The sequence below is a fragment of the Hydra viridissima genome, unplaced genomic scaffold (genome assembly GCF_058129835.1).
Source record: "Hydra viridissima isolate aposymbiotic clone 2 unplaced genomic scaffold, HvirCarnegie_v1 scaffold_19, whole genome shotgun sequence".
In the NCBI taxonomy this organism is placed as follows: Eukaryota; Metazoa; Cnidaria; class Hydrozoa; order Anthoathecata; family Hydridae; genus Hydra; species Hydra viridissima.
The window spans coordinates 224,602-249,479 of NW_028324318.1; the positions used below are offsets into that span (position 1 = coordinate 224,602).

Consider the following 24,878-nt stretch of genomic DNA (forward strand, 5'->3'; position numbering starts at 1 on the left):
ATAATCGCTATTATTTAAAAAATTGTAGAATTTTATAAAAAACTTCAAATATTTAAAGAAACACCACCAAAAATTTATGCACCCGAAAAACGCAGATAGTCCAAAAATGTATCTGGCAAAAATGCAGATAGTCCAATTTTGTTTTACGCGGAGATTGCATATATGCCAATTTTGTTTTTGGCGGAGATTGCAGATATGCCAATTTTGTTTTTGGCGGAGATTGCATCTATGCCAAATTTGTTTTCCGCGGAGATTGCAGATAGTCCGATTTTGCGCGGAGCCATCGATATATCAAATGACATATAGATATAAATGCTGTTAATTTTCACATGGCGTTTAGTTTAGAAAAAAAATGGTTCGTGTTATCTATTTTCAAAAAAATCGAATTAATTGTGAACCAACGTTTCTCGATATCGATAAACTTCCGAATGATAAAGATTTATTAAGTTATTGGTTATTTCCTACTCACGTGGTTTCGTTTTTATCTGGCGCTAAAATCGAAGCGTATCGCGAGAACCCCGACGAAGAACGTTTGTTGTTTATAACTTTGACGAAAAAACAAGACGTTTATATTTCAAAATGCAATGAGGATAATAACCTTATCGATATAGAAGAAAATTTTTTGGATGAAAGTTTTGAATTCAACGAATACGGAATAGAAGAATATGTTTTCATCGTGCGGGATTTTTGTTTATCCATAGAATAATTCTAATAATAAGAATATATTCTAGACATTGTTTATATACATTTCTAAAATATACTTTGAAGTTAAATTACGATTTGTTTTGTTTTTTATTTAATATCGATTTAATTTCTTTTTTAGTGATGCCTTGGATGTTAGTAATGAATAATTTCACGTTGTTCCTTTCAAACTGTTTATATTTTTGAATCCATTCGGTGAGCATGCGTAGTGTTTTCATGGATTTGTTATCGTTAAAGTCTTTAGCTATCATGTTAATTACAGTTTTAGAAGCTTTTATTTTTTGGGCAATAAGCGGCCATACTGCTACCATTTTTGAATTTGAAATAACGCGGAAAAAATCTTCCCATTGTGAAATGTTTTTAAATCGGGTTTGATTCATGCTCATTTTTTTTAAGGTGTTGACCAGTTTCTTTTTTTCTTCATATCACGCATCAGCGTTTATTTTTAAGTAAATATTTGATGCAATACAATCGCTGTTAAAACTCCGGCGAAAATTCCCCAACTGATTCTTTTTAAACGAACGTGTTTACTTTTTCTTTTGAATAAACAATCGCAATCGATAACAGCGTTATTCGGATGTTTAGCTTTTATCTGAAATAACATAGCTGAAAAAGGTTGATTTTTTTTAGGTTATCGTGAGTAACTTTTTTTAAATATATTTACATTTAAAATATTTCCTGTACCTCATTGAAAGATAGTTCGCCGATGTCTTCGTTCCAAATGTTGTCAACAACACTGCGTGGCAAGGTTTAAATTTTTTTTTATGAAGAAAAAAATTCAGCATTCGTTGACCAGAAATGAAAAGTTGGTGTTAAAAAAAGCAATATCGACAGTAGATAAAAATAAAAAAAACGGTTCAGAAAAAAAATACGAATGGATTTCAAATCGAACTATAATAAACTATTCGAGCAATGTGGAAACCCTAGTTATGTTAGAAGATTTGCAAAATTTGATGCATTGCATGTATGAGAATGAAAAAGGATTTACTTTATCGATGTTTTTATTGGGTTTGTTTTTTTACGAGAAACGCTTACTGAGAAATCATTATTGTAAAAGTAAATTTTTTTCTTGCTTAAATGGACGATATGAATCCGATGTTTTAGGGCATACTTTAAAACAATGTCGTTTTTGTTGCAATATATTGATAGAACGTATTAGAAAAACGAAATGGAATAAATATTTAAACGAGATGAAATAATAATTTTAGTTTCATTTAACTAAACTGTATTTGTTTTATTCGTATTTTAAAAATTTCAGTTTAGTCTAAAATAATAGAAATGGTTCGAGTTTTGTATATTCCGATCAGTGAACAAGAACAACCTTCGATTCGTAAAGTGAAAGAAATACCCTGCATGGAAGAATTTCTTTCCATTTCTCCCCACCATTCGGTGTTGTATAATATGCATACTAGGGATGTATCAAAAAATTATCATGTTCGGAAATACGCGTTGTTGAAAGATATAAGAGGAGAAATATGGATTGTTCGAAATGATGAAGAAGGAGAATCTATAGACGTGGAGGAGAATATTTTAGAGCGATTGCCGAGCATTATGCGAAACGACGAAAAAAAAAGGAAATGTGGGAATTCATGTCTAAAAAAAAATAAAGCGAAGAATCCTTTTTTAATAGTTATACTTAGTAATTTGCTAAATAAAAAAATTATTTTTTTATAAAAATCTTTCCCAAGTAAGATTGTTTATTTCTTTAACCGTGTTTACAAGTTCTTTGTTGTAGGTGTTGTTATGAAAATCTTGCATGTGCCTTAAGGAAGGCGAAATTTTAAGTAAGTACTTGTTATAATCAACCGCGTTGAGGAATTGCGCTGATTCGTTTTGAATAATAGTTGGAATGCTGCGAATGTCGTTTCCTGATATTTTGGTGTCATCATAATCATTGTTTGTTCTTAACAAGTCTAAACTTGTCAATATGTTTTTAGCGGCGTTTTGTTGAGCGTTAAATTCTTTGAGTGTATCGCGTTCAGGTGAAATTTGATCTACTTTTTGGTTGAGCACAGTTTGAAGCGTCACTCGTTGATTGTGCTTTTCAGTCAAGGAGATAAAGTCTTTGGTAAACATTTTTTTGGCTTGTTCGTCTAAATAATTCCAAAGTTTGTTTTTCACAAAGTAGATAAAATCGTTATAAGCATGGAGAGCGAGAGAAGCGTTTTGGAAATAATCGACGGGGAAAAAGTAAGTGTTCAGTAAAGAGCTTATAAAAAATTTGTCCATTTCTTTGAAGTTTTTAAATTCGGGTGATTCTAAAATTAGATGTATGAAATAAGCGCACCAAGCTCCGCACAGCGAAGTGTTATCTGTTTGATATTGTTGTTTGTTATACATAAAGAATACCGTCTGAAGTCTATTTTCTATACTGAATTTGTTGACAAATCGGGTGAAAAAACTAAACTCGCTTCCTTTATATATTCTGGGATTTTCTTGCAACTCTTTGGGATAATAAAGTTCGTTGTAGTTGAGTTCGAGAGTGCCAATTTCGTTGTTTAAGTCGGATTGAGAGGCATGTTCAAAAAGTTGTTGGTTCTCCATAAAAGTGATGGGGATTTGAGATAGAACGCTTTCTTCACCGAAGCTATCAAAGCAAAATTGGGTTTGTCTGTCTATTCTAAAAAGCGCTCTCCAATGCATTCCTCCTTTGTAGCTCGGTTCGGAATTGTAAATAAGAAAGCTGAGGTTTTTGTCTAACGTGTCGCTCGATTTAAACGCATTTTCTAATTCATCGAAAGCATATACGTTTATAAAGTACGGTCTTTCGTTTTTTTGGGCTTTAAAAAAACGAATCAGCGAAAAATTAGATGCCATTCTTCGCACGCGAATGTTCTTTCTTTATGTCATTAAAAAAAACTACTCATTATTTTATTTACAATAAAAATACTACGCAAATTATTCGCTCATTATAGCGCGCATTTATATAGTAAATGAAATGCGAATATATGTTTTTTCAATCGGTTTCTATTTTTGCAAAAACTATTTCTAAAATGATGTTAACAAAGGCGTGAGTAAATTTTAAGGGGTGAACATTTTCTTCGTTCACGCTTTTCAACAGACCTTCGATGTCTCGTTTGAAACCCGAACTTTTTTGAGCAGTCACCAATTTGTTTTTGAATAATTTTAAGAGATTCATAGCGGAATCGAAAAAGTTTCCGTCTGTATTATCGTCGTTGTTTAAATGTAAAACGTCTCGCTTGAATATAAAATTTTCTAAAAATGTTTTGTAAATGTCTAGCACGACGTGAAGTTCGCTTTTGTATTTGTCTTTTTCGTTGATTACAAACATTTCTATTTTGCTTTAATGAGGTCCGCACAAGTTGGTGTGAAATACTAAACTTTGGAATCGAGGAAAATCTTTGAGTAGTTGATTGATCACGACTTCGTTAAGAATTCTGTGTTTAGAATGAAGCGCCTTTTCGATGCTTTGAACTACGTTGTCGTGAAACTCGTAATAGGTTCCATCTTTAACGCTTTTGTAATCGCAGAGAGCGTACGCGTTAGAAGAATGGACCGTTCCTTCTATAGAAAAAAACCGCAATGCATTTTGGTCTTTGTATTCACCGAAAATAAACAAATCTGTGTTAATGCTTTTTAAAATATACAGTCAAGTAATTTAATTTAAAAAGACTTTTCAAAATGATTTCAAATGATACAATATCTTGTGATAAACTAATAACTCATTCTATTAAAGAAGATATTACTGTTGAGTCAACAACAACAACAAAATACCGCGGTGGCATAACTTGTTGTGTTCCATTATGCAACAATAATTCGCTCAAAAACAAAAACTTATCGTTTTACATCATCCCAAAGGAAAGTAATTTGAGAAAAAAATGGCTATCTTTAATTAGTAGGAAAAACTTTGTTCCTTCTACTTCTCATCGGGTTTGTTCAGTTCACTTTATAGGAGGAAAAAAGACTTATATGAACAACTGTCCATCTTTACTGTCAAAACAAGTTAAAGACAAGTTAAAGACAACATAAAAAAACCAAGAATCACAGTAAATAGTTCTATTGGATATAAAAGAAAAATAGACGAAATTGAAAACGAAAAAAATGATGTTAATTTTTCATTTGAAGAAACCGAGTCTGAAAAGTTAAAAAAAGAAATTATTATCCTAAAGGACAAACTGAACATTATAAAAACTAAAAAGAAAGAAATGAAAAATATTATTATGAACCAAAATCACACTATCAATCAATTAAAATTTACAGTTGACAGATTTAAACATAATCAAGCCCACTTTAAATTTTATACTGGCTTTGAATCATACAATCTATTTAAAGTTTTACTAGAATATTTAGAACCTGCTGCAAGCAAACTTATATATTGGGGGTCAAATACAAACATTGAAAAAACAACAGACTTTAATTACAATAAAAAGGGAAGAGAACGCATAATGAGTTCAGAGTCTGAATTGTTTTTAGTTTTAACAAGATTTCGACTTGGCCTTTTGGTTGAAGACATGGCACTGCGCTTTGACATATCCTCAAGTCATTTTAGTAGAATCATAGTGACATGGACTGATTTTTTGCATTCTCAAATGCGTATGCTACCAATTTGGGCAACAAAACAAACTGTAAAAGAAACAATGCCAAAATGTTTTAAAGAAAAATATGAATCAACAAGGGTAATCTTAGACTGCACTGAACTGTTTATCGAAATGCCTACATCTTTTCGAAGCCAATCTGCAACTTTTTCTAATTATAAACATAAAAATACAGCAAAAGGATTAATTGGAATAGCACCAAATGGAGCCATAACTTTTGTTTCTGATTTATACTGTGGTCGTTTTTCGGACAAACAAATTACTAAAGATTGTGGAATATACAACCTGCTTGAACCAGGAGACAGTGTAATGGCAGATAGAGGTTTTGATATTGCTGATGATTTACCGGAAAACGTTTCATTAAATATACCACCATTTCTAAATGGAAAAGCTCAACTCAGTCTAGAAGATGAGAATGAAACTAGAAAAATTGCTGCTGTTCGTATTCATGTAGAAAGAGCAATACAGCGAATAAAAAATTATCACATTTTACAAACACCATTTAAATTGTCTACGGCACCAGAAATTAATAAAACTTGGATAATTTGTTGTTATTTAGCAAACTTTTTGCCACAACTTGTTTCAGATAAATAAAATGTTTGTAAAAAATATAAAAACAATTAATCTAAACTGCAAATATATTTTCTTGCATAAACTCAAAGTAAAATTTAGTTAATTTTGGTAAAGTAGTTTTTTCCCATTGCTCTTTAAGAAATTTAATACTCTCGATAAAAACATCTTTTTCAGTATAAACTATAAAATCTAGTTCTGTGACCTCTAATAATGCCATAACACCTTGACATTGATAAAAATAAACATGATTTTGTTTAAGCATTGTTTTACCATCAACAACAGAAAGAAAAAATGTTTTATCTAGGCAAGCTTCAGCTATAGTTAAATCTTTTTTTGAATAAGGACATTTGATTTCAACAGCCCTTATTTTTTCATTTACAAATACAATTCCATCAGGGCTTGTACCAAGCCAAGGCCATTTTGGGTTTATGATAAATCCACATCTCGTTACTGATACGTTTTTTATATTTTCATACTTTTTTATTGCGGTGTTTTCATTTATTTTACCCCAATTACAAGCTTTGTTGCAAGAGCTTTTTTTATTGTTTTTCAAAATTCTATTCAAAATAGAGGCAGGAAATATACTTTTTTGTCTATTAATAACAAAACCAAAGTTTGAAGATGTCAAGCGTTTTTTTCTTTCTTCAAGCCATAAACTTGTAGATTGTGATAAAGTAGCTCTTTCCAAAGTCTTTATTTTCTCTTTTGATAGAACTAAATATTTTGTAATAAACTTTAATTGAGTTTCATCAAATTCAAATGAATCACTGAATTCTACTTCAAATCCATTAATTATGGTATCAACAAGATTAAACATAACATCAGAATTTAAATCGAGTTCTTTTACATTTAGCTGATATTCAGATATTGATGTTTCATAGTAGGACGTGGAATGATAATTGTTTCCTTTTAAAAGATTTGCAAATGCTATTCCTTCTCCTAGATTATATAAACTATCAGACAGTTTTTTAATTTTTTCATCACTTGGATTATGTGCAAAAATTGGGGTTGCACAAAAGTTTCTATTTCCTGATACAAAAGGACGCTTTCGTGAGTTGTTTAGATCCTTTTCTAAATCACTCTTTTCAAAGGAAACTTTAGAAAGTTTAATTGGTTCTGAATTTCTTCCTTCAGCAGGAACATGCCATTGTTGTAACACTTCTGTGCATGTTTTATCGAATGGTACAGAGTTTAAATTTAATTGCTTATATTCATTTAACTGAAATAATACTGCCGCAACATGCTTGCAGCATCCTCCCATACCAGCTTTACAATTACATTTAGCATACAAAATATCTCCTTCTTTTTGACAAAAATGTACATAAATAAGGTACTGATTTTTTTTCATTGAAGCTGAAACATTAGCTCTAACAAGAAAAGAATTTATTTCAATCTTGACATTAGGTTTTACAACTAAATTTTTAACGAAGCTATCCTTAAATAGCTGATACCCAGAGATTTTATGCTTTGAAGCACCTCTAGCTCCGAAATCAGTCGAACTATCGTCTATAATTAAATATTTGTGTATTTTTTCTTGGCTTATATTAGGTAGTAAGGAAAGACATCTTGACCAAGTGCTTATTTGTTCTTGTACAACTTCTTCAGCATCTATTTGATTAAACTGACTAGATATTTCTCGAAATACTGGTTGAGAAATACTATTTGAATCATTTTCCAAACTAGTTTCATGGCTATTAACTTTGTTTATTGCTGACATGATAATATGTTTTGATAATTTGTTTATTTTCGGTGAATACAAAGACCAAAATGCACCGCGGTTTTTTTCTATAGAGGGAACGGTCCATTGATTAGTTGAGCCATGTAACATAAATTACAATTATTCCATTTCGATAAATTACTCAGGTAAATTTCCCATTGTATTTTCTGGCTTTTTAATTCTTCCTCATCCTCCTCTTCTTCAATCGAATTTTCGAAGTTTTCTTTAGGAGCGATTTCTTTAGTTTTTTCAGAGCTCATTTCTGTGTCGAGTTTAAGTTTTAAATGAAACATCCAAACGATGCGCGCAGTTTTTATACTGAGTTTTATAACCTCCTGGAATAATAAAAAAAAATTTTTTTTGTATTATAGACACCCCAATTTTATTTGATGGATGTAGAATATTTTACTGTTCACGATAGCAGATTTCACGCGCATCGCTGCATTCGAGAATTAGCCCTGTTAAACACGCATTCGTTATCGAGTACGAATATTCATTTTTCGCCTTGTTTATCCTATGAAGAGATGATTAAATGGAAAAAAGATAAGGATAGTTTTTCCCACAATTTCAATTATGTGCACGGATTAAGTTATTATCCATCTCATCAAGTGAGTCCGCTTCGATGTTTAGACGCGATACGATAATGTATAAGGGCGGGGACATCGAAAAATGGATAGCTCACCAAATCGGATGTAAAGAATTCAATATCGAGCATTTCAATGTGCCTCGTTATGACGATATTATAAAAAATTTCGCTTTAACGGGCAATGTAAATGGATGCGGTTTTCATAAAAAAGGAACTACGCACTGTCCTTTGTTAGAAATAAAGGTTTTTTTATAGTTACTTATTAAAAAATGTAGACGAAAGAGTGTTGCGCGATAATTATAATTTTAATATAGAGAAAAATAAAGTGTATTGGGTTTAATATTTGTATTCTAAAAAAAAAACGATATAAAGTATTTACAAAATGAGGGGAAAAAAATAATTTAGTGTTTGTGTTTTCAGCGTTGACGTCTTCCTTTGCCGAGAATTTTAGAAGCAGCTACTCCAGCAGCGCCAGCTAGAGCTCCTTTAGCGACTACAGGAAGAAGTCCGGCTAATAGAGGTAAGAAAGGTAAAATACCTCCGCGTTGATATCTGGATTTAAATACGGGTGAACCGTGTTTAAACGTTTGATTGACAAAACGAGGTGATTTATGTCGATTTTTTTTTCCACCTCTATTCGGAAGCGAGTTTTGAATGGGAGGAAAAGTTCGTCGGGGTCTGTTCCCTCCTTTCATCTTTTCGATTCGATATTTGATTCCGTTAAAAAAATTAACGATAGGATTGTGGGCGACTTTAATTTGTTTCGTTTTTTATTTAGTTAAATTGCCTCTTCTTTTTACGAGATAATCTAAAGCTTGACCGCCTAACGCTGAAGCTAATCCTCTGTCGAGAAGTGATTTGATTTTAGCCAATCTACTACCGCCTCTTCTTTTTTTATGATGTGTTCTTCGACGTCTTCCTCCTTTGAATACTCTGCGAATTCTACTTTTCATATTAGAATACTCATTGAAAAAAATTTTTTTTGCTTTATACGAAGCAAAATACTAAATGCTAATGATGAATCGAATAGAGAGATAAGACTTTTATGTTGATTTGATTAAAAATAAAATAACGTTTTAAAAAAATGTCTTGCACACCCGCGAATAGAAGAATTTTAGTTGGCTTTAACTTTGTTAGGGAAGAAGGTCAACTGCGTGTTTTTGCCGTATAGAGTTTGAATAACTCCAGCCATAGTCATGACATAAACTGACACGACACCGGTCATTTGTTTTTTTAGGTTGAGAATTAATCTTGTAGAATTTTGTCCGGTAACTACGGCTGGAGGTTTGTCTTTGATGAAATTTTTGTCCGAGGTCAAATCGATATATACGAATTGATCGAAATTGCTATCCGGGTTAAAATAGGAACTGATAGTTGGAATGAAATTGTTGTTTTCGGGATCGTATAAATCTTTCAAGTTATCTATGTTGTACGTAGTAGGAGTGTTTCCGTTGCAAAATGAAACGTAATCAGCGTAAAGAGATTCTCGATGTTCTGGTTTGTTAAAATCTAATTCGTATTTGTCGCCCGGAGCATTCACGAATGATATTCGTATGTTTTGCAAAGACAAACTATCGATGACTTGAGTGCTTAGCTCTCTAGCGGATTTACAAAATTTAGAATTATGATCGGCTTCGAATTTATTTTTGATGCTAATAATGATACCGTGCGGCACAACGTCGGAAGTTTTGTTTTGCCCCAAAGAAATTTGCACTTCCGATTTTTGCTCGAAAAAGAATTCGATTCGTTCAAAATGCGGAAATCTTTCTTGAAAATAAGTTTGGTTGGGATGTTGTTGAAGTAGAGCTATTTTTCGAGCTGTAACTTCTGTCGATACTCGATACGATTGAAAACATAAAAGAGGGTTTTCCATAATGAGAACGGCGTTGGCATTTCTAGCCACCAGATTTTCGGCTTCGGTTCCGTCGTCTCGGATGGGTCTAATGTGTTCTAAATATTTATTGGGATTAGTTTCTAAATTAATTTCTATTTTGGTTTTGCAGTTTTTTAGAACGTAGTCGTTGACTTGAAATATTTCGCAAAAAAGTTTAAGCGGTACGGTGAATCTCATTCCTTCGTTAGATGTTAAAGGTTCAATGTAAGTGTTACGCATAAGGGTTTGATATCTAGACGGAGCAGTGGCGTCTTTAGCTGCTGTGCCGTAAGGCGCAGCCGCAATTTCGGATTGAGCCACTGTTGGTAAGGTGTAGGCTACTGTTAGATCTTCGGCAGTTACTATATTGCTTAAGTACCCCATTTGTCTGTTTAATTAGAGATCTTTAAATCCTCTTTTGTATGCTTTTTTATTAAGCATGGCTTTTAACGTGCTGGTTTCTCTAGACCAAACGTTATTGTTAGAACAGTTGTCCGGGTCTAAGTCGGTGTTTGTAAATACTTTGATGCTTTGTATCCAATAATGCATGAAATTTTCGCACAAAGTAATTTTATCGACTGCTGCCGCGTCGGACGGGTTGGTTAGTCTGTCGGCTCCGATCGGATATCGAATTTTTTCGTTATCCGTGTATTTTTTATAGAGTTTAGCAGTAAATTCTAAACGAGCATCAGCGGGTATGATGTAATCGTTAAAATCGCAATTGAAAACGAGTTGTTGATTTAAATTGGAGTTATTGATGGGGGCAAAAGTGATTCGACTCACTTGCAGAATTTCTTCTTGAGGAGTAGGAATGAGAAATCCTGTCTGAAGAATGGGATGAAGAGAGTGAATCATGTTTTGTTGTCGAACGCAGTCTTGACACCTGCTGTGAACAGCGTCTACGGCTTGCACGATTTTATAGCATGCGCTGCATACGTAGTTCTTTTCTCCGGTTTGGGAAAAAAGTTTCGATTTTTTGGCGACGTGCTGAAGGTTGTTTTCGTTGGATGGATTGTAAGAAAGATATTCGCTATAGCTATCTCCTTCATTGTCTAATTCCTCTTCTTCTTGAGTTGATGCGGGAGTTTTTTTAATAGCTGTTCGTTTAAGAGGAATTTTTTGTCTTTCTAATTGTTGTTGTTGTTGTTGTTTAGCCTGTTGCTCTTCAATTTTTTCTTGTTGATATTGAAATTGTTCTAAAAGCTCGTTTTTAGTTTGAGTGTGCGCTTGTCTATTTTCGTTGTGCACGTCCAATAGGTTTTCTTTAATGGATTGAAGAGTACTATTGAGCAAATTTTTTTGTATGAGAGTGTTTAGGTTATTTCCAGGTCCAAAAATTAGCGGTTCTTTCTTAGAATTTAAAAAGGCGCATTTCATTTGTTTGAAATCTTCTAGATCGTTAAAAGTAAACGTTCGGACGTTTCCATCGCGGATGTTGTTTCGTCTTTCGGCAAAGTTTAAATTGAGAAAGGTTTGACCCGGCACATTGAAATCTTTAAAATTGAAATACGAAATGATGTTTTTTTCTATCACTTTGTTCATAGTCATCTTCGGCTCCGCTTAATGTGATAAAAATCATTTGATCGTCGGGTGAAGGAAAATTAATGATTGTGTTTAGAAGATTCCCGATTTGGTTAATAGTCATGATGATTTTTTTCGGTTTTTGCTTCCCTTATCTTAAGTATTGAATGTTAAGACCGTTTATTATGGATTGATCAACCAGGATGGTAAAAGGATTGTTCTCTACGGCTAACGCCGTTTGGTCGCGAACTTGTCGGAAATAACTCGGAACGCTCGTTTTGTTCATGACGGGAGAATAAATTTATAGAATGACGTTCTTTAGCGGTAAACTGTCTTCCCAACGTTCGACGATGTTTTTGTTCGGCAACGTTTGAAATACTGTTCTTCCGTCTTCTCTTTCGGTAAAAAAAGACAAGTGCTTTAAGGGATCGTTTTTTAACAAGCACTTAAATACGTTTCTCCACGTGCTGTATTGAGTAGACAGTCCGTTGTTCACACCGTCTATAAGTTCACACCGTCTATAAACATGTTCGTAATAAATTCTTGTTCTTGTTGGTTTGATTGAATTCGCACGATATCTCTTCCGTACAAATTGATTTCTATTTTGGGTTGTGTTTTGTCAAACATGTTAGTAATGTCACTCAACAAAGAGGCATTTTGAATGACGTTAAAAAGTCTGTTGGGAATACTAGTAGGAGCGTTCGGATCTTCAGGCACATTTTTGTTGGTGGAGTTGTTGAAAAATAGAATATCTGCTAATGCCGATATTTCGCTTTCACTCACTTCTTGTTGAAAAGAAGGCAAGCACCAAAAATTTCCCGCTGACGGATTTCCGTTATCAACCTGTATGCAATTAGCGTATGACGAAAACCAATTCACAAAAAAATCTAGATTGCTTGTGTTGGTGTTGTATTTTTTAAGAAGGTCGTTTCGGTTTTGCAATTCCAAAACGTTGTTAAAAAAATTGTGCATTTGTAATTGTCTTTCGGGCCAAAGACAAGTGCTAGCGTTAAACCAAGGTAAAGGCAAGTCTTCGACCGGCATCGAGGGCGTTTCGATTCTTATGTCAGTATCTAACAGGTTGTCGTCTATGACCATGACGTAAGTATGGAATAGAAATTCTTCCGGCATGATGTTGTTTAGATAGACTAACCATTCGTTTAAAGTGTTGGTGGGTACAAATGAAGATTTGTCGAAAAAAATATGATATTGCATTAACTTTTCCATGTAAGTTTTGGTAAATTCGCTGTCGATTTTCATGAAATAGGGAACAGTGGGATCTGATAAGCATTCCCAAACGCTTTTGATGTAAACGTTTTGATGGAGCAAGGATGTTGTTTCGTTTGCATTGTTTGTGACTGTAATGTTTGGAGTGTTGTTTAAAACGTTTTGCAGAGCAATAGCTAACGAATGCGGAATAAAATGCATGTTTCTAGGAGCGCTGTCGGCTTTGTTGGTTAGAAAGACGCACATTTTAGCTTCAAATGGTGTTGAGCTAGTTGGAAGGATTGTAATGTGAATGGGTCTTTTGATTCGATCAGCGAGGCGCACGCTTGGTGCTAGGGGTGGATTTAAAATGTCCATGTTAGCGTTTGCGGGAAACAATGCTGATCTCTTAGGCTGTTGAGCGAAAATCAAAAACGGAAATTTGTCGTAGTTGTCATAACATCTGTAAACGTTGGGTGTCACGCTTGTGTCTAGGTTAGCATAATTGGATACTGTCTAAGCGATGAGGTTATCGTAATACGAATTTACGGAACCACTCCAGGCGTTACCGAAATTGATGCTGGTTTGCCATTTATAAAGGATCAAAGAGGAGAGATCTTGTAAATGATCTCGAAAGTAAGTTTGACGTTGAATTTCGGTTAGATTGTCTGGATGAAAAAGATTATCCAAGTAGGTGTCGTTAGAGTTTGCCATTTTATCGAAAAAAGCAAAATTTGAAAAAGACTTTTCCGTAAAAGATTCTCCTTTGGGATATCCGTTCGAAAGAGTATTGGGTATTTGCACGGTGGGAAAATTTTTTCGGTAAGCGTTGGCGATATTTCTATTTTGGTATTGAGTTATGGCTTGATGAAAGTACCAAGCGAAGTTTTGATAGATGTTTTCTTGTTCTACATTGAGCATGATTTGAAGTCGATCTGTTATTTTGTTGTTTGCGTCTTTTCTCAAACTGATCTGAAACATTTTATTTCTGTTCGGGCCAGCTCCAGAGTAATACACAAAGTCTGCGTTTTCGTCTTGTTGATTGATGACTTTAGAAGGAAGATAAATATTTCCGTCGAGTTGTTTAGATACGATAGAATTGACAGGTGCTAAAAGATTGGAAAATTTCAAATTTTCGTTGGTTGACGGGTTGAACACAGTCAGCTTTTTAATGAGCATGGTTTCGTCGACGTTAAAATCAATACTAGGAAAAAGTGGGTAGATAGTTGATATTGGAAAATTGTTGATCATGTCACTTGACGTTACTATGCTTCCGGGAGTGATTACATCAAACACTTTGACTTGAGTATAGTTAGGATTAGATCCGTGATGTTTGTAAATGGAGCACACTTTAGAGGTGTTTAAAAGAAATGGGAAAGGTTGTGTGGTGTTGAGAACAACATCGTTTTTAACGCTAGCTATGTAATCGTTCATCAAGGAAATGTTATTTTGAAGACCTTCAGTGAAAATAGTCATGTTCGTAGGAATGTCCATAGAAACTAAATGCACAACGCTGTTGTTGGGAAATGTGACAGGACCGTGTTCGTCGTCTACGAAGGGCAATTGAAAGTCGTACAAAACATTAAAGTTTTTAGAGTCATTGGCTTTTACCACATCTTCTATTTGGCTGAAGAAGAAATCTTGGCAGGAATAGACTTCGGGATCGGAGAGTTGCTCGAAAAAAATGTTTTCTGCCATTCCGGAGGTTTAATTCGGTTATAAAACTTCTCTTTGTAGTGTTCAAAGTTAGAGTAAAATGTTTTGGTGTCTCTTTTATCTACGGGCAAAATGTCTTCTCTTTTTACAATCAGACTTTGTTGATCTTCTAACGCTTCCACTCTGTATTCGTAGACGGGTCCGTAATCGTTGGTTACGACGTTTTTATGTTTAATAACTTCTCTGATGATGTACAATTTGGAAGGCCAAAATGGTCTTAATCGAGTGCTGCTTTTAGCAAAAATATCTTTAATGTCCTTTTTAAAAGATCGAACATAGCATTTTACACCGACTCGAAGTGGTTTTAAAATGGACAGTTTTTTGTTTTTGCTCTCTTTTTCTATTCGATAGTAGTTGTTAAAAATAAAGTTGTTTTTTCGTCTAGCGCTTTGCGCGTATCCGTTCACGAGGAGAAGAGCTTTGCTTTCGGGCGAATTCTTTTGTTCCAAATCGTTGGCGCTTATGCCTGATCGTGTTTTTTCGGTGTTGTTTAACTTTTCCTCTACAGCTGGCAAGTAATCTTTCCAATTTTTTCTTTTCAGTTTTACTTTGAGCTTTTTGAATATGTTTTTTACTCTAGCTATAGCTGATTCGGCTAAATAAGCTTTTCCGTAGTTCAACGATGAATAGTGCTCTATTTTTTTGGTTTTACACCATTGGTTAAATACGTGGTTAAAAAATCTAAGTCATACTCCTCGCTATATATTTGCACATTCTGCGAAGTAATTTCTTTTACTATTCCCATCATACCGTTTACCAGTTTCAATTTAACATCTATATTTTTGGTCAACATAACTAGAGCGCCTACTTTTAAACTTACTCTCTCGGGAACTTGAAAATCATTATTGTTTATAACGTAGTCTTTATCTATCGCAGTCGTGCTGCTAAGAAATGTTTTTTTTACACTTTTGATTTCTTTTAAACGTAGATCATATTTATCAATGTCCGAGTTTTTATAAAACACCCGCAAATGCGTTGGGCATTTACCATCATCATATTTTAACAGTCTACTAAAAAGCGCTTTTTTTGATTCTTCCTTTAATTTCTCATACCTAATTTCATTCAATATAGTAAAAAAAGCAGCATCATTCTCTTGTCTAAAACTCTTTCTTAAATTCACCCATTTAAAATTTCCGCTACGCCAAGCCTTACTTAGAAAACAAAAATTCCTTTCTACCGGAGGTAACTGATAAAAATCTCCGCTTAACAACAATTGAACTCCACCAAAAAAACGATTATTGTTTTTCATGCGTTGAGCGACTAAATTTAATAAATCAAATTGAAAAGCGTTCAACATAGACACTTCGTCTATTATTAACAACTTAACTTTCTTCCAATAATCTCTACTTACTGAGTTCATATTTCGAACGACGTACGTTACGCATCGCTCGATATCATAATCAAACCTATCAATGTTAACTACTCCTATACCAGAAAAAGAATGCACTGTCATACCTGTTTCAAACTGCACCGCAGCTACACCCGTAGACGTTGTAACAAATACACCTTCTCCGTAAGTATTTAATAAAGACTTGATTATAAAACTTTTTCCAGTACCAGCATCTCCAGTCAATAAACAATTATAATTTTGCCATATTAAATAAACTAATTTATTTTGTTCCTCCGACAAAGCCATTTCATAACGTTATGTATTTTCCATAAACAATTATAATTTCAGCATATTAAATAAACTAATTTATTTTCTTCCTCCGAATAAACCATTTCTTTACGTTGCGTATTTTCCATCGCTTAACTTCATTCTTTCACTAACTTCATTCATGACACTTTTTACCGAAGTCGCTTACTTGATGAACTCTACACTTTTTCGAAGCCTTTTTAAACGTTTTTAAAATCCTTGTAATGTTTTTTTTTCCAAAAATAGCTTATTAAATAAAACCACTTTCCCATTCATCATATTACTTTCACCTATATCATGTAACTTATCCATCCCAATATCGAACCATCGTACCACTTTTTTTTAGAAAAATGAATGAAACTTCACCTTATAAGGTAAAACAAACAAAACTCATCTGTCATAACCTGCGCGAATATAAATAAATATTTCAATAACTTAGATTCATTTCGCGCTTACGCTTCTCTTATCACCATCAAACATGGATACTGTTACAAGCATTTACAAATCTGCCAACAATGAAAAATTCAAATTGTTATCAGCTTGTATTTTATTTAAAATACATTTCGTGTCTAAGGACATTCATGGCCATTATATTCAAGCGGAAATTTTGCCCTTAGCCTACTACGACATGCTCGACAAAACATGGTACCTTTATAAGGAAGAAGTTATTCCAGATTGCATATCATGTTTAATTCCCTATAATCGAGTGGAAAAATCTAGCGGCAATCACAACAAAACCGTTTTTTATAAATTCGATTTCGATTGTCATCCCACTAAACATATGGCAGAATGTCAAATAAAACGCAAAAGAGAAAAAGGAGAAGAAGTTTACAACAGCTTTTATACGAAAGAGGAATTTTTCTATTGTCCAACCTTCGATGTAAAAAAACCCCAGGAAATTCTGAAAATATGTCTTCCTCAAATAGCGAAAAAACAAAATTTAATTTGGAAAAAAAGATTTAATGAAGGAAAAGATCCACAGAATTTCACTACTTCGCATATGCTCAAACAAGCGATATATAGTCAAACGAGTAAACCTTATTTTAATACTGACAGCGAAAGAATTATGACGGTTTACGGAAATCCAGATAAAATAACGGAGAGAATTTCCTCGCAAGCGACAAATTTAAAAAATCAATCGCTTATAGAATTTGCCTCATCTAGTCAAGGCGCCAGCGTTAAAAAAACTACCAAAAAGAAAAAGGCTAAACGAATCGAGAGCGACAGCGAAGAAATCATTCAAACCTAATAAAAAAAACATTGCGCTTATTTTCATGTTCGTGTCTAATATGGAAAATAAAAAAAAATAATCAACGCTTGATTAAAAAGATTTTATTTCATTACGCTTATGTACATTAATTCGCTTGTTTAAAAAAATAAATATGCAATCTACATCTGTTTGTTTTTCATTCGTCATTAAGTTCCAAAAAAAAACTATCCATTTTTTTATATTTATTTTCTATATATATGTCTAAAACAAGCTTTATTCTATTTCTCAGCTACTTTCTTAAAAAACACTGTTTAATAGCAAACAACTAAAACATGCCTACTAAAAAACGCAAAACAATCAAATCAAAACATAAAAGACTCAGAAAATCTACTGCTAAAAGATCAACAAATAAAAAAGATAAACGTCGATTATTGAAAGGAAAAGGATTGGTTCAGTACGTTACACCGCAAAACGTAGCTCTAGCTGGCGAATTAGGTTTATCATTATTAGACTTTTTGAAAAGAAAAAAAAAAAGCGAACCCGATTTCCAGCACATCCGTTTCTCCTATCATCAAAGCTGTAGCAGAAAACGAAATGCTTTTTAATAAACGAGAACTAACTGAAGCTGAAAAACGTTATTTAATAGAATGAATTTTAAAAATTTTATTTTATACCTACGGAATATATTGGAAAATATTCAGTTTATAAAAAAAAAGAAAGTTATTTAGCACGCGCCTATTTAATTGAGAGTTTTTTTAGTCGCAGTTTTTTTGCTTTTCATGTTTGCTCTAAAACAAACATACTCATCTAATCCCTCGTTTTTGACGCATGTTTATTCTAAAGTGGTGAGACTTTTTTTCTTTCCTTTATCCACTAAACTTAAGTATAAAAACGCAAATTCCTTATTTAATTGGCAAAGATTTCGCTACGTTTTTTAAAACTTCAAAAATGGCATTATCTGGTGAAGAAGAAAAAACGATTTTTGATCCAGCTATAGCTAAATTAGCTACTTCTATAGATATCGAGTCCTTCGATTATCTATATTCAGATCTGACAAGTTTCATACAAGACTATGCAGTAATTTTAGAACAAGAAAATTATTACGAACAACTTCGAAACAATATCTCTTATTGGAATGTTATTTACCAAAACATCGCGTATATCAGTTTTACGCATAAATGGCACAGAATTTTAACAAGAAAACAATACCGCGTATTATATCAAAACCCAATACGCAATATAACGGTATTCAAACACACCGCTAGAGAAATAAAAACTAGGTTACGAACGATGAATCACGTTTTTAAACCGCTAACTATTAGCTTAAGCAAAGCGAAATTTAACACCGAAGGTATCGCAGTTAATTTATACGTATACTTTCATCTTATTACTTCATTAATTACCATTCCTTTTTTTTTCAGATCATTTTATTTACGAAAAACATGTTTTATATCATTTTACGCTCTATTCATTATGTACTGAAGATGAAATCAGCTATAATTTGTTTTTCAAAAATAAAGATTGTTATTTCGAAGAGCACACGGTATTTTATAGATTAACGCCGCTGGAAATAAATTTTCATGTCATTTTTTACGAATACCCTCTAATAAAAACGTTGATTGTATTAAGAAAAAATTTTATGATGGATTTTATGTATAAGCGAACTGAAAACGGTTTCGATCTAACTCGTAGAGACCAAATATACCAAAGCTATATTTTGTAAAATTTATTTTATTTAAAATATACATTTTATTAATAAATGGCTACTTTGTGTTTTTTTAAACATTCTCTTTCGAAAGGAAAAAACACTTCTTTCCCATCTAGCGTCGTGCCGGCCTTAACCAAACTCAGTTCTCCTCGACCCTGACAGAAAACACACTCCACCTGGTATTTCGTCGTACGACCGTTTTTTTTTTTTTAACAAACTCCATAACACCATCTCTCTTGCAGTAACTACAAACCATCACTGCCACGTCGCTTTCGTTTAAATCTTCGGCTGCTATATGAATACATTTTCTTTTCATCGATAACCTAGTTCGACTTCGAGTTTTTATTTCTTTCTCATCTCCTTTAGCTGCTTTATCGGTTTCTTCTTTAACGACCATTTTTTGAAACTGCTACTAAGTTATATAAACGCCATGTGAAAATTAACAGCATTTATATATATATGTCATTTGATATATCTAAAACGAAAACAAATGGAAATTCGATCCTTTCCGTCGTACGATCTACGCGTCATGCTTACAAAACACCATGCACTAATGTGCGCTTTTTTTATTTTTTTTTTCCCTGAACGAAAGTTACTCGCGCTTTTCAAACACTAAGCTACCTATAACTATTTAAACTATTTCACCTCTATCAGGTATACTTCGCTTTTTACTTATTTAGTCACACTAAATTTCGACGTTTTTCATTTATTTTCATACCCTTGTTAGGAACCATATCGATTTGCTTCCATTTTGGGACAGCGAGACCGATCGAGACTGACACTAATATCGATTTAATTTTTCGTTTTTACCTCGTTAACAAGTATACACCACGCGCCAAAAATCGCATTCCAATGCACTAACATGAGCATTTTCTTAGGTCATACATTTTTTAGGTTTTGGGTATATCGCACATATCATCACGCGTCGGCACGAAACCAGTTTTTGTGTTAAAACTATACCCCTAACCCTAACCCTAACGACGATTTAAGATAGCGCACTTAACCTTTCTGTATTACTATACCGCTGCTGTTCCTCTGTTGGAGGACTTCAAAAGGTGGCTGTGCCTGGTTAAAATGCAGCAAAAAACTAATGCTGCTCTGCATGTAAGCAACGTTACTTCATTATGGAACTTGTTAGACCCTACTTTAAAAAAGTTATTCTTCCTTCTAAAGTAATTCCTTTATGCACACTATGCGATGAAAATCTCTTGATGGATTACTACGCTGCTCCTTTAATTCGAACTATAAAGGAGCAGCAAAAGTTGCCTACGAGGGATCAAAGACCGCACACTCAGCCACTGACTATTGTCAGCAAGCTAGGATCGCTCAGAATGTTTCTGGAATTTTTAATTACCCGAAGAATTTATGCAGGGGTGAAAAACTCTGACATTGACGTGATTAAAGGAAAAATAAGTGAAGTAACCTCCATGCTAAATCCGTTAGTAAAACAACGAGAGATGGACATGAAATATTTGAAAAGGTCAAACGTCCTTACATTGACGTGATTGAAGGAAAAATAAGTGAAGTAACCTCCATGCTAATTCCGTTGGTAAAACAACGAGAGATGGACATGAAATATTTGAAAAGGTCAAACGTCCTTACACAAGCGGTAAGGGAAAAATATTTCAACAGCAAGCACATCAAAGATGATTGCAAGAAACTGCTCCATCTGGATTATTTGCCATTAAAACTTGAAGTGGTGGATGCAAGAGACTATCTGTTGGTAATGATATGCATGTTTAATGCTACAAGAGCCTCCAATCTTATCAACATGATGTGCAGTGACGTTGAGTCCATGGTACAGGATGAAACATACCCTGACGCATGGTGCTTCAAGTCAGATCGATACAAAACATCTCTTCTCTACGGAACAAAAGTGATCATTGTTGATGAACCTTTAATGCACGAGTTGGTAAAAATTCGTGATGGACTTTTGTGCCAGTTATCTGTCCTTTCTCTGATTCTACCAAGCAACCACTCTTCGGAACAGTAAGGAAAGTCTAAGATTTCATATTCCGCATTTTCGAACGGAATGTCGAAATTTTTCTCGAAGGCAGAAGTGTATACTGCGGCAAGCGACTTTAAACGGATCTGTCCCACACGAATCAGAGTCTCAATTGCAATAGAGATGTGTGGGATTGGAGAGGAAAACTTGACAGAGTTTGCAACAGTAAGCGAGTTTTCCGTAGTTCTCTTACACACTGTTGCTTATGTCTATAAACTAGTTTATAATTGAATTTTTTTTATCATTTCGACATTCATGAAGAACAAACCATCCACAACTGAGAAGTTTTATGTTGCTCACTTTGCCAATCGAGCTGCTGCTTCGATCAGTTTGAGAGTGGGTGAGAAGTTCAACATCTACAGAAAAACCGAGAACCACACAACAAAAGATCTGAGAGTTTGGATTACACAAACTTCCAAGCACATTGAAGAGGAGTTCTCAGTTAAGTATGAGGATGATGAACTTGCTTGGTTAACTATGAGGATGATGAACTTGCTTAGTATCTTGAGGCAAACGTTAATGCCCAATTCGAGTTCCTGAAGAAGTGGAAGGTATAGTTCACAACTATTCTTTAACTGAACACCATTTAAACGTCAATTTAAAAACGTTAGTATGTTTTAGAAACAGATTTGGTGATGAAAACAAATGCCATCGTTGAAAAAGAAACTGTTCCAGAGGCTGATCCAACAGGCAACACATTATTTAGAGTTTTAATTCAGATGAACTAACTTTTTTATTTAATTAACATTGAAACATTTACCATCAGCTTAATCTGCTTTTATTTCAGACATTAACTTTTTAATAAGTGGAAGTCGAAGTATTAATAAGTCAGAATAGTCAGAAGAGTACGCAGGTAAAGCATTTAAAATCCTTATTATTTGTTAACATTCGCTTTTCATTCATTAAATTTTTTATTTTTCTCTCGCCCAACTATGTTTATCTAAAACTTATTTTAGTTTTAACAAACAAGTCTGATACTAATTTAGTAATAAGTAAAACGGACACAAGCTTCACAAGCAAGTCAACAGGTAATGTATATAAGTAAAAAAACGTTTGGAATTTAAATGCAATTTTAAGTAATGCATATATATAACTGTTTCTTTCTGGCTAATAGTTTTTTCAGAAGTGAAACCCCAAGCGAAGCAAGTCAGTGTGAGCAGAGAAGTGTCAACAATCGGTAAGTTAAAGTGTGGTATGTTTAGAATGGAAAAACAATATTTACTAGATAAGAAGCTTCTTAAACTAAACATGTTTTTATTGCTTAGATGGGCTAATTATACCAAATGAAACTGATTGGTACAAACCAAGGGGTTAAAAATACAAAAGAACTACGTTCTTGGCCATTGCTCTAACCGCCCTTAGAATGATCATTTCTGAATCCATTATCAAAAGAGAATGGAAAACAGCAAAAGCTGAAACAGGTCTCCACAAATTTTATGCCAATGTTCCTTGGCAAGAACTACGTTGCATACTGCGTGATATGGCAGCCAAATACAATAACGAAGTCTGCCACGATAGTCTAAGAGAATATATGGCCTACGCGCAAACATTATGGAACATTTGCAACAGTGCTTGAAGAAATAAATTACCAAAGTTAAATAATAGCGTTTTTAATCCATTTGTGATTGCTAATATCTAAAACATTTGAAATCCCTATTTTCAATCCCTAATACATTTGAAATTTAGACATATATGCGAAAAGATAATAAAAATCCATCATATTAACCTAAATAAGACTCAAAGCTTCCAATAAAATTTAAAATAACAACAGACCCGACTTAACCCCATGACCCTAAGGGTTAGGTTTAGGGTAAGGGTTAACCCAAACCCCATCGTTTGATTCAAAATCCCTAATAAACAATCATTATACCACAATAACACTTTTATATTCGTTATTTTACTATTTTATGTTGATATATGAAGAAACAGAATGATTATTCAGAAACATTCGTTTAAGAATAAAAATACATAATAAAATTAAAAATTTGCGGGGGGTTAACTTGAGGTATTAGATATAAAAATAAAGTTTTAGATCCATACATTTTGCTAATAAACTATCTTAACTATTTTAAAAGTTACTTTATTAAAAAGTCACTAACAGAAATTTTAAACTTATTTAATAATAAAAAAAACCTTATAAGATATTCTCGACAATTAATTTCGAGCCCTTTCTACGTTATAAATAAAATGCAAATGAATATGTTCTTTTATTCAACGTCTTCATTCTATCAAAATGAAAACCAGGCCGTGAATTCTTTGAAATGATTACTTTTATACAAAACATCATTTTTTAAAAATCTAACTCTAGCGTTTAAAAATAAATGCACATGAATTAATTATTGTTGGTCCTTTTCCCACATTTCAACCTTATCCTTTATATTGTGCCTCATCACGTAACACCCCAGATATCAAAGTAACCTGTAGGAGAATCAAATTACTGATATCTAGAAATTTTAATTGATGTTGATAATACAAGTCCGTCCGGAATGTCGAACATATCGGTTGTTCATAATGGTGTTAACGATGTGTCCCACAGTAGTAAATTTAGTAACTTAACATGCTACTGTCTCTACTACAATTCGCGTTCATTTTTTATAGACTTTCGGGCTTTTTTTTTCCGAACTTTTATTTTAGCTTATATTTTCGGGTTATTTGTATTCGGCTTTATTTGTTCGGGTCTTTTCTCAGTAAATTTTCATTTCAGATAATTTCAGGTTTAAAATTTTTCCCAAATATTTTCATTACTTAATGACAAAATTTGAACTATAGAAAATGCGAGAAAAAGCAACGTCAGCGAAGTATAAAAGAACGATCAACTAGATTTTGAAATGTTAAAAAAGAAACTTATAGAACGAAAAATCATCATCAACAGAATGAAGATCTAATAAAGATTTTATATTATCATCTAGAAATGAAGATATAGCGGCACTACTACATTTCCCCCCCCCCCCCCCGCCCCCATTTTTTTTATCATTGATTATGATAGAAATATTATACTGATTCAGAAAAATATAAAAATATAGACCTGAAAATCAACGGAAAGTGCTCTAATTCGAAGTCAAAGTTGTAAAAAATCTCACTAAAAACCCTTATATTCGTCATTTTGAAAATAATAAAATGATCTTTTTGCTGAGAAAAGCAATACATTAGTAGCATGGTTTTTATGTTAAAAAAAGTCGTAAAAGTATGTTTATCTAATTTTTGAGGCAATTAAAATAGCCGTTTATTAATATATTATTCATCAATTTGTCTAAATTCTCAAATTCCATTTTCAACCTTTGTTTGAAATTTTTCATTAATTTTATTTCGTTATAACACTTTCGTTATAATACTTTTAAATAATAGTGAAAAGGCTGATGGAAACCATGTCTGTTCATTGCGCAATGTAACGCTAATTGATTTTCGTTAAAAATGAAAGCGTTTTGAAAAAAAATGGCGAATATTAGGGTTTTTAGTGAAATTTTTTTAAACTTTGACTTCGAATTAGAGCACTTTCCGTTGATTTTCAGGTGTATGTTTTTATATTTTTCTGAATCAGCATAAAAATCCCTAACATAAATAATCATCAAAAAAGGTGGAGGTGGGGAAGGTGGAGGAACTGCAGTAGCGCCGATTTAGCTTAGCTCGGGCGTCTTGAAAAAATTTTTGTTTCAAGACATTACAATACGAGATCTCGAAATGACGCTGAGTTTCAAGAATAGTTTCGATGGAGATATGGTTTTTACAACTTTCAAGAATTTGTTTCGAGATTTTACGAGAAGTATCGAGATTTTCGATTGAGAATTAGCCACTAATATTCCCTTCTCAAAACATCCAAGGCCCCAAGTGCGATGAGTTGCGCAAATCGCTATAAACTTTAAATGTGTTTT

At 33.2% G+C, this 24,878-nt stretch overlaps 4 protein-coding genes across 4 annotated transcripts; 2 read left to right on the forward strand and 2 right to left on the reverse strand.

Moving 5' to 3' along the window:
- Positions 1 to 1,109: 1,109 nt before the first annotated feature.
- LOC149876496 (uncharacterized) lies at positions 1,110 to 7,659 on the reverse strand. Its single transcript, XM_090075166.1, has 2 exons — positions 5,544 to 7,659; positions 1,110 to 5,409 (listed from the first exon to the last, which is right to left on the reverse strand). The coding sequence occupies exon 1, from the start codon at positions 7,657 to 7,659 to the stop codon at positions 5,884 to 5,886; it is 1,776 nt and encodes a 591-aa protein (XP_089931292.1). The 3' UTR covers positions 1,110 to 5,409; positions 5,544 to 5,883.
- LOC149876497 (uncharacterized) lies at positions 4,869 to 5,852 on the forward strand. Its single transcript, XM_090075255.1, has one exon. The coding sequence runs from the start codon at positions 4,869 to 4,871 to the stop codon at positions 5,850 to 5,852; it is 984 nt and encodes a 327-aa protein (XP_089931381.1).
- Positions 7,660 to 15,084: 7,425 nt separating the features above from the next.
- Positions 15,085 to 15,903, reverse strand: LOC149876498 (uncharacterized). Its single transcript, XM_090075256.1, has one exon. The coding sequence runs from the start codon at positions 15,901 to 15,903 to the stop codon at positions 15,085 to 15,087; it is 819 nt and encodes a 272-aa protein (XP_089931382.1).
- Positions 15,904 to 19,308: 3,405 nt separating this feature from the next.
- On the forward strand, positions 19,309 to 23,574 carry LOC149876499 (uncharacterized). Its single transcript, XM_090075170.1, has 2 exons — positions 19,309 to 20,484; positions 20,592 to 23,574. Exons 1-2 carry the CDS (start codon positions 20,129 to 20,131, stop codon positions 20,995 to 20,997), a joined length of 762 nt encoding a protein of 253 aa, XP_089931296.1. The 5' UTR covers positions 19,309 to 20,128; the 3' UTR covers positions 20,998 to 23,574.
- The last annotated feature ends 1,304 nt before the right edge of the window (positions 23,575 to 24,878 follow it).

Bases quoted from the DNA above. Each gene is read 5' to 3' on its own strand.
- LOC149876498 (XM_090075256.1), bottom strand. From the start codon at position 15,903: ATGACAGTGCATTCTTTTTCTGGTATAGGAGTAGTTAACATTGATAGG.
- LOC149876499 (XM_090075170.1), top strand. From the start codon at position 20,129: ATGGAACTTGTTAGACCCTACTTTAAAAAAGTTATTCTTCCTTCTAAA. The intron at 20,485-20,591 runs GTCAAACGTCCT...ATATTTGAAAAG, and splicing joins GACATGAAATATTTGAAAAG to GTCAAACGTCCTTACACAAG.
- LOC149876497 (XM_090075255.1), top strand. From the start codon at position 4,869: ATGAAAAATATTATTATGAACCAAAATCACACTATCAATCAATTAAAA.
- LOC149876496 (XM_090075166.1), bottom strand. From the start codon at position 7,659: ATGTTACATGGCTCAACTAATCAATGGACCGTTCCCTCTATAGAAAAA.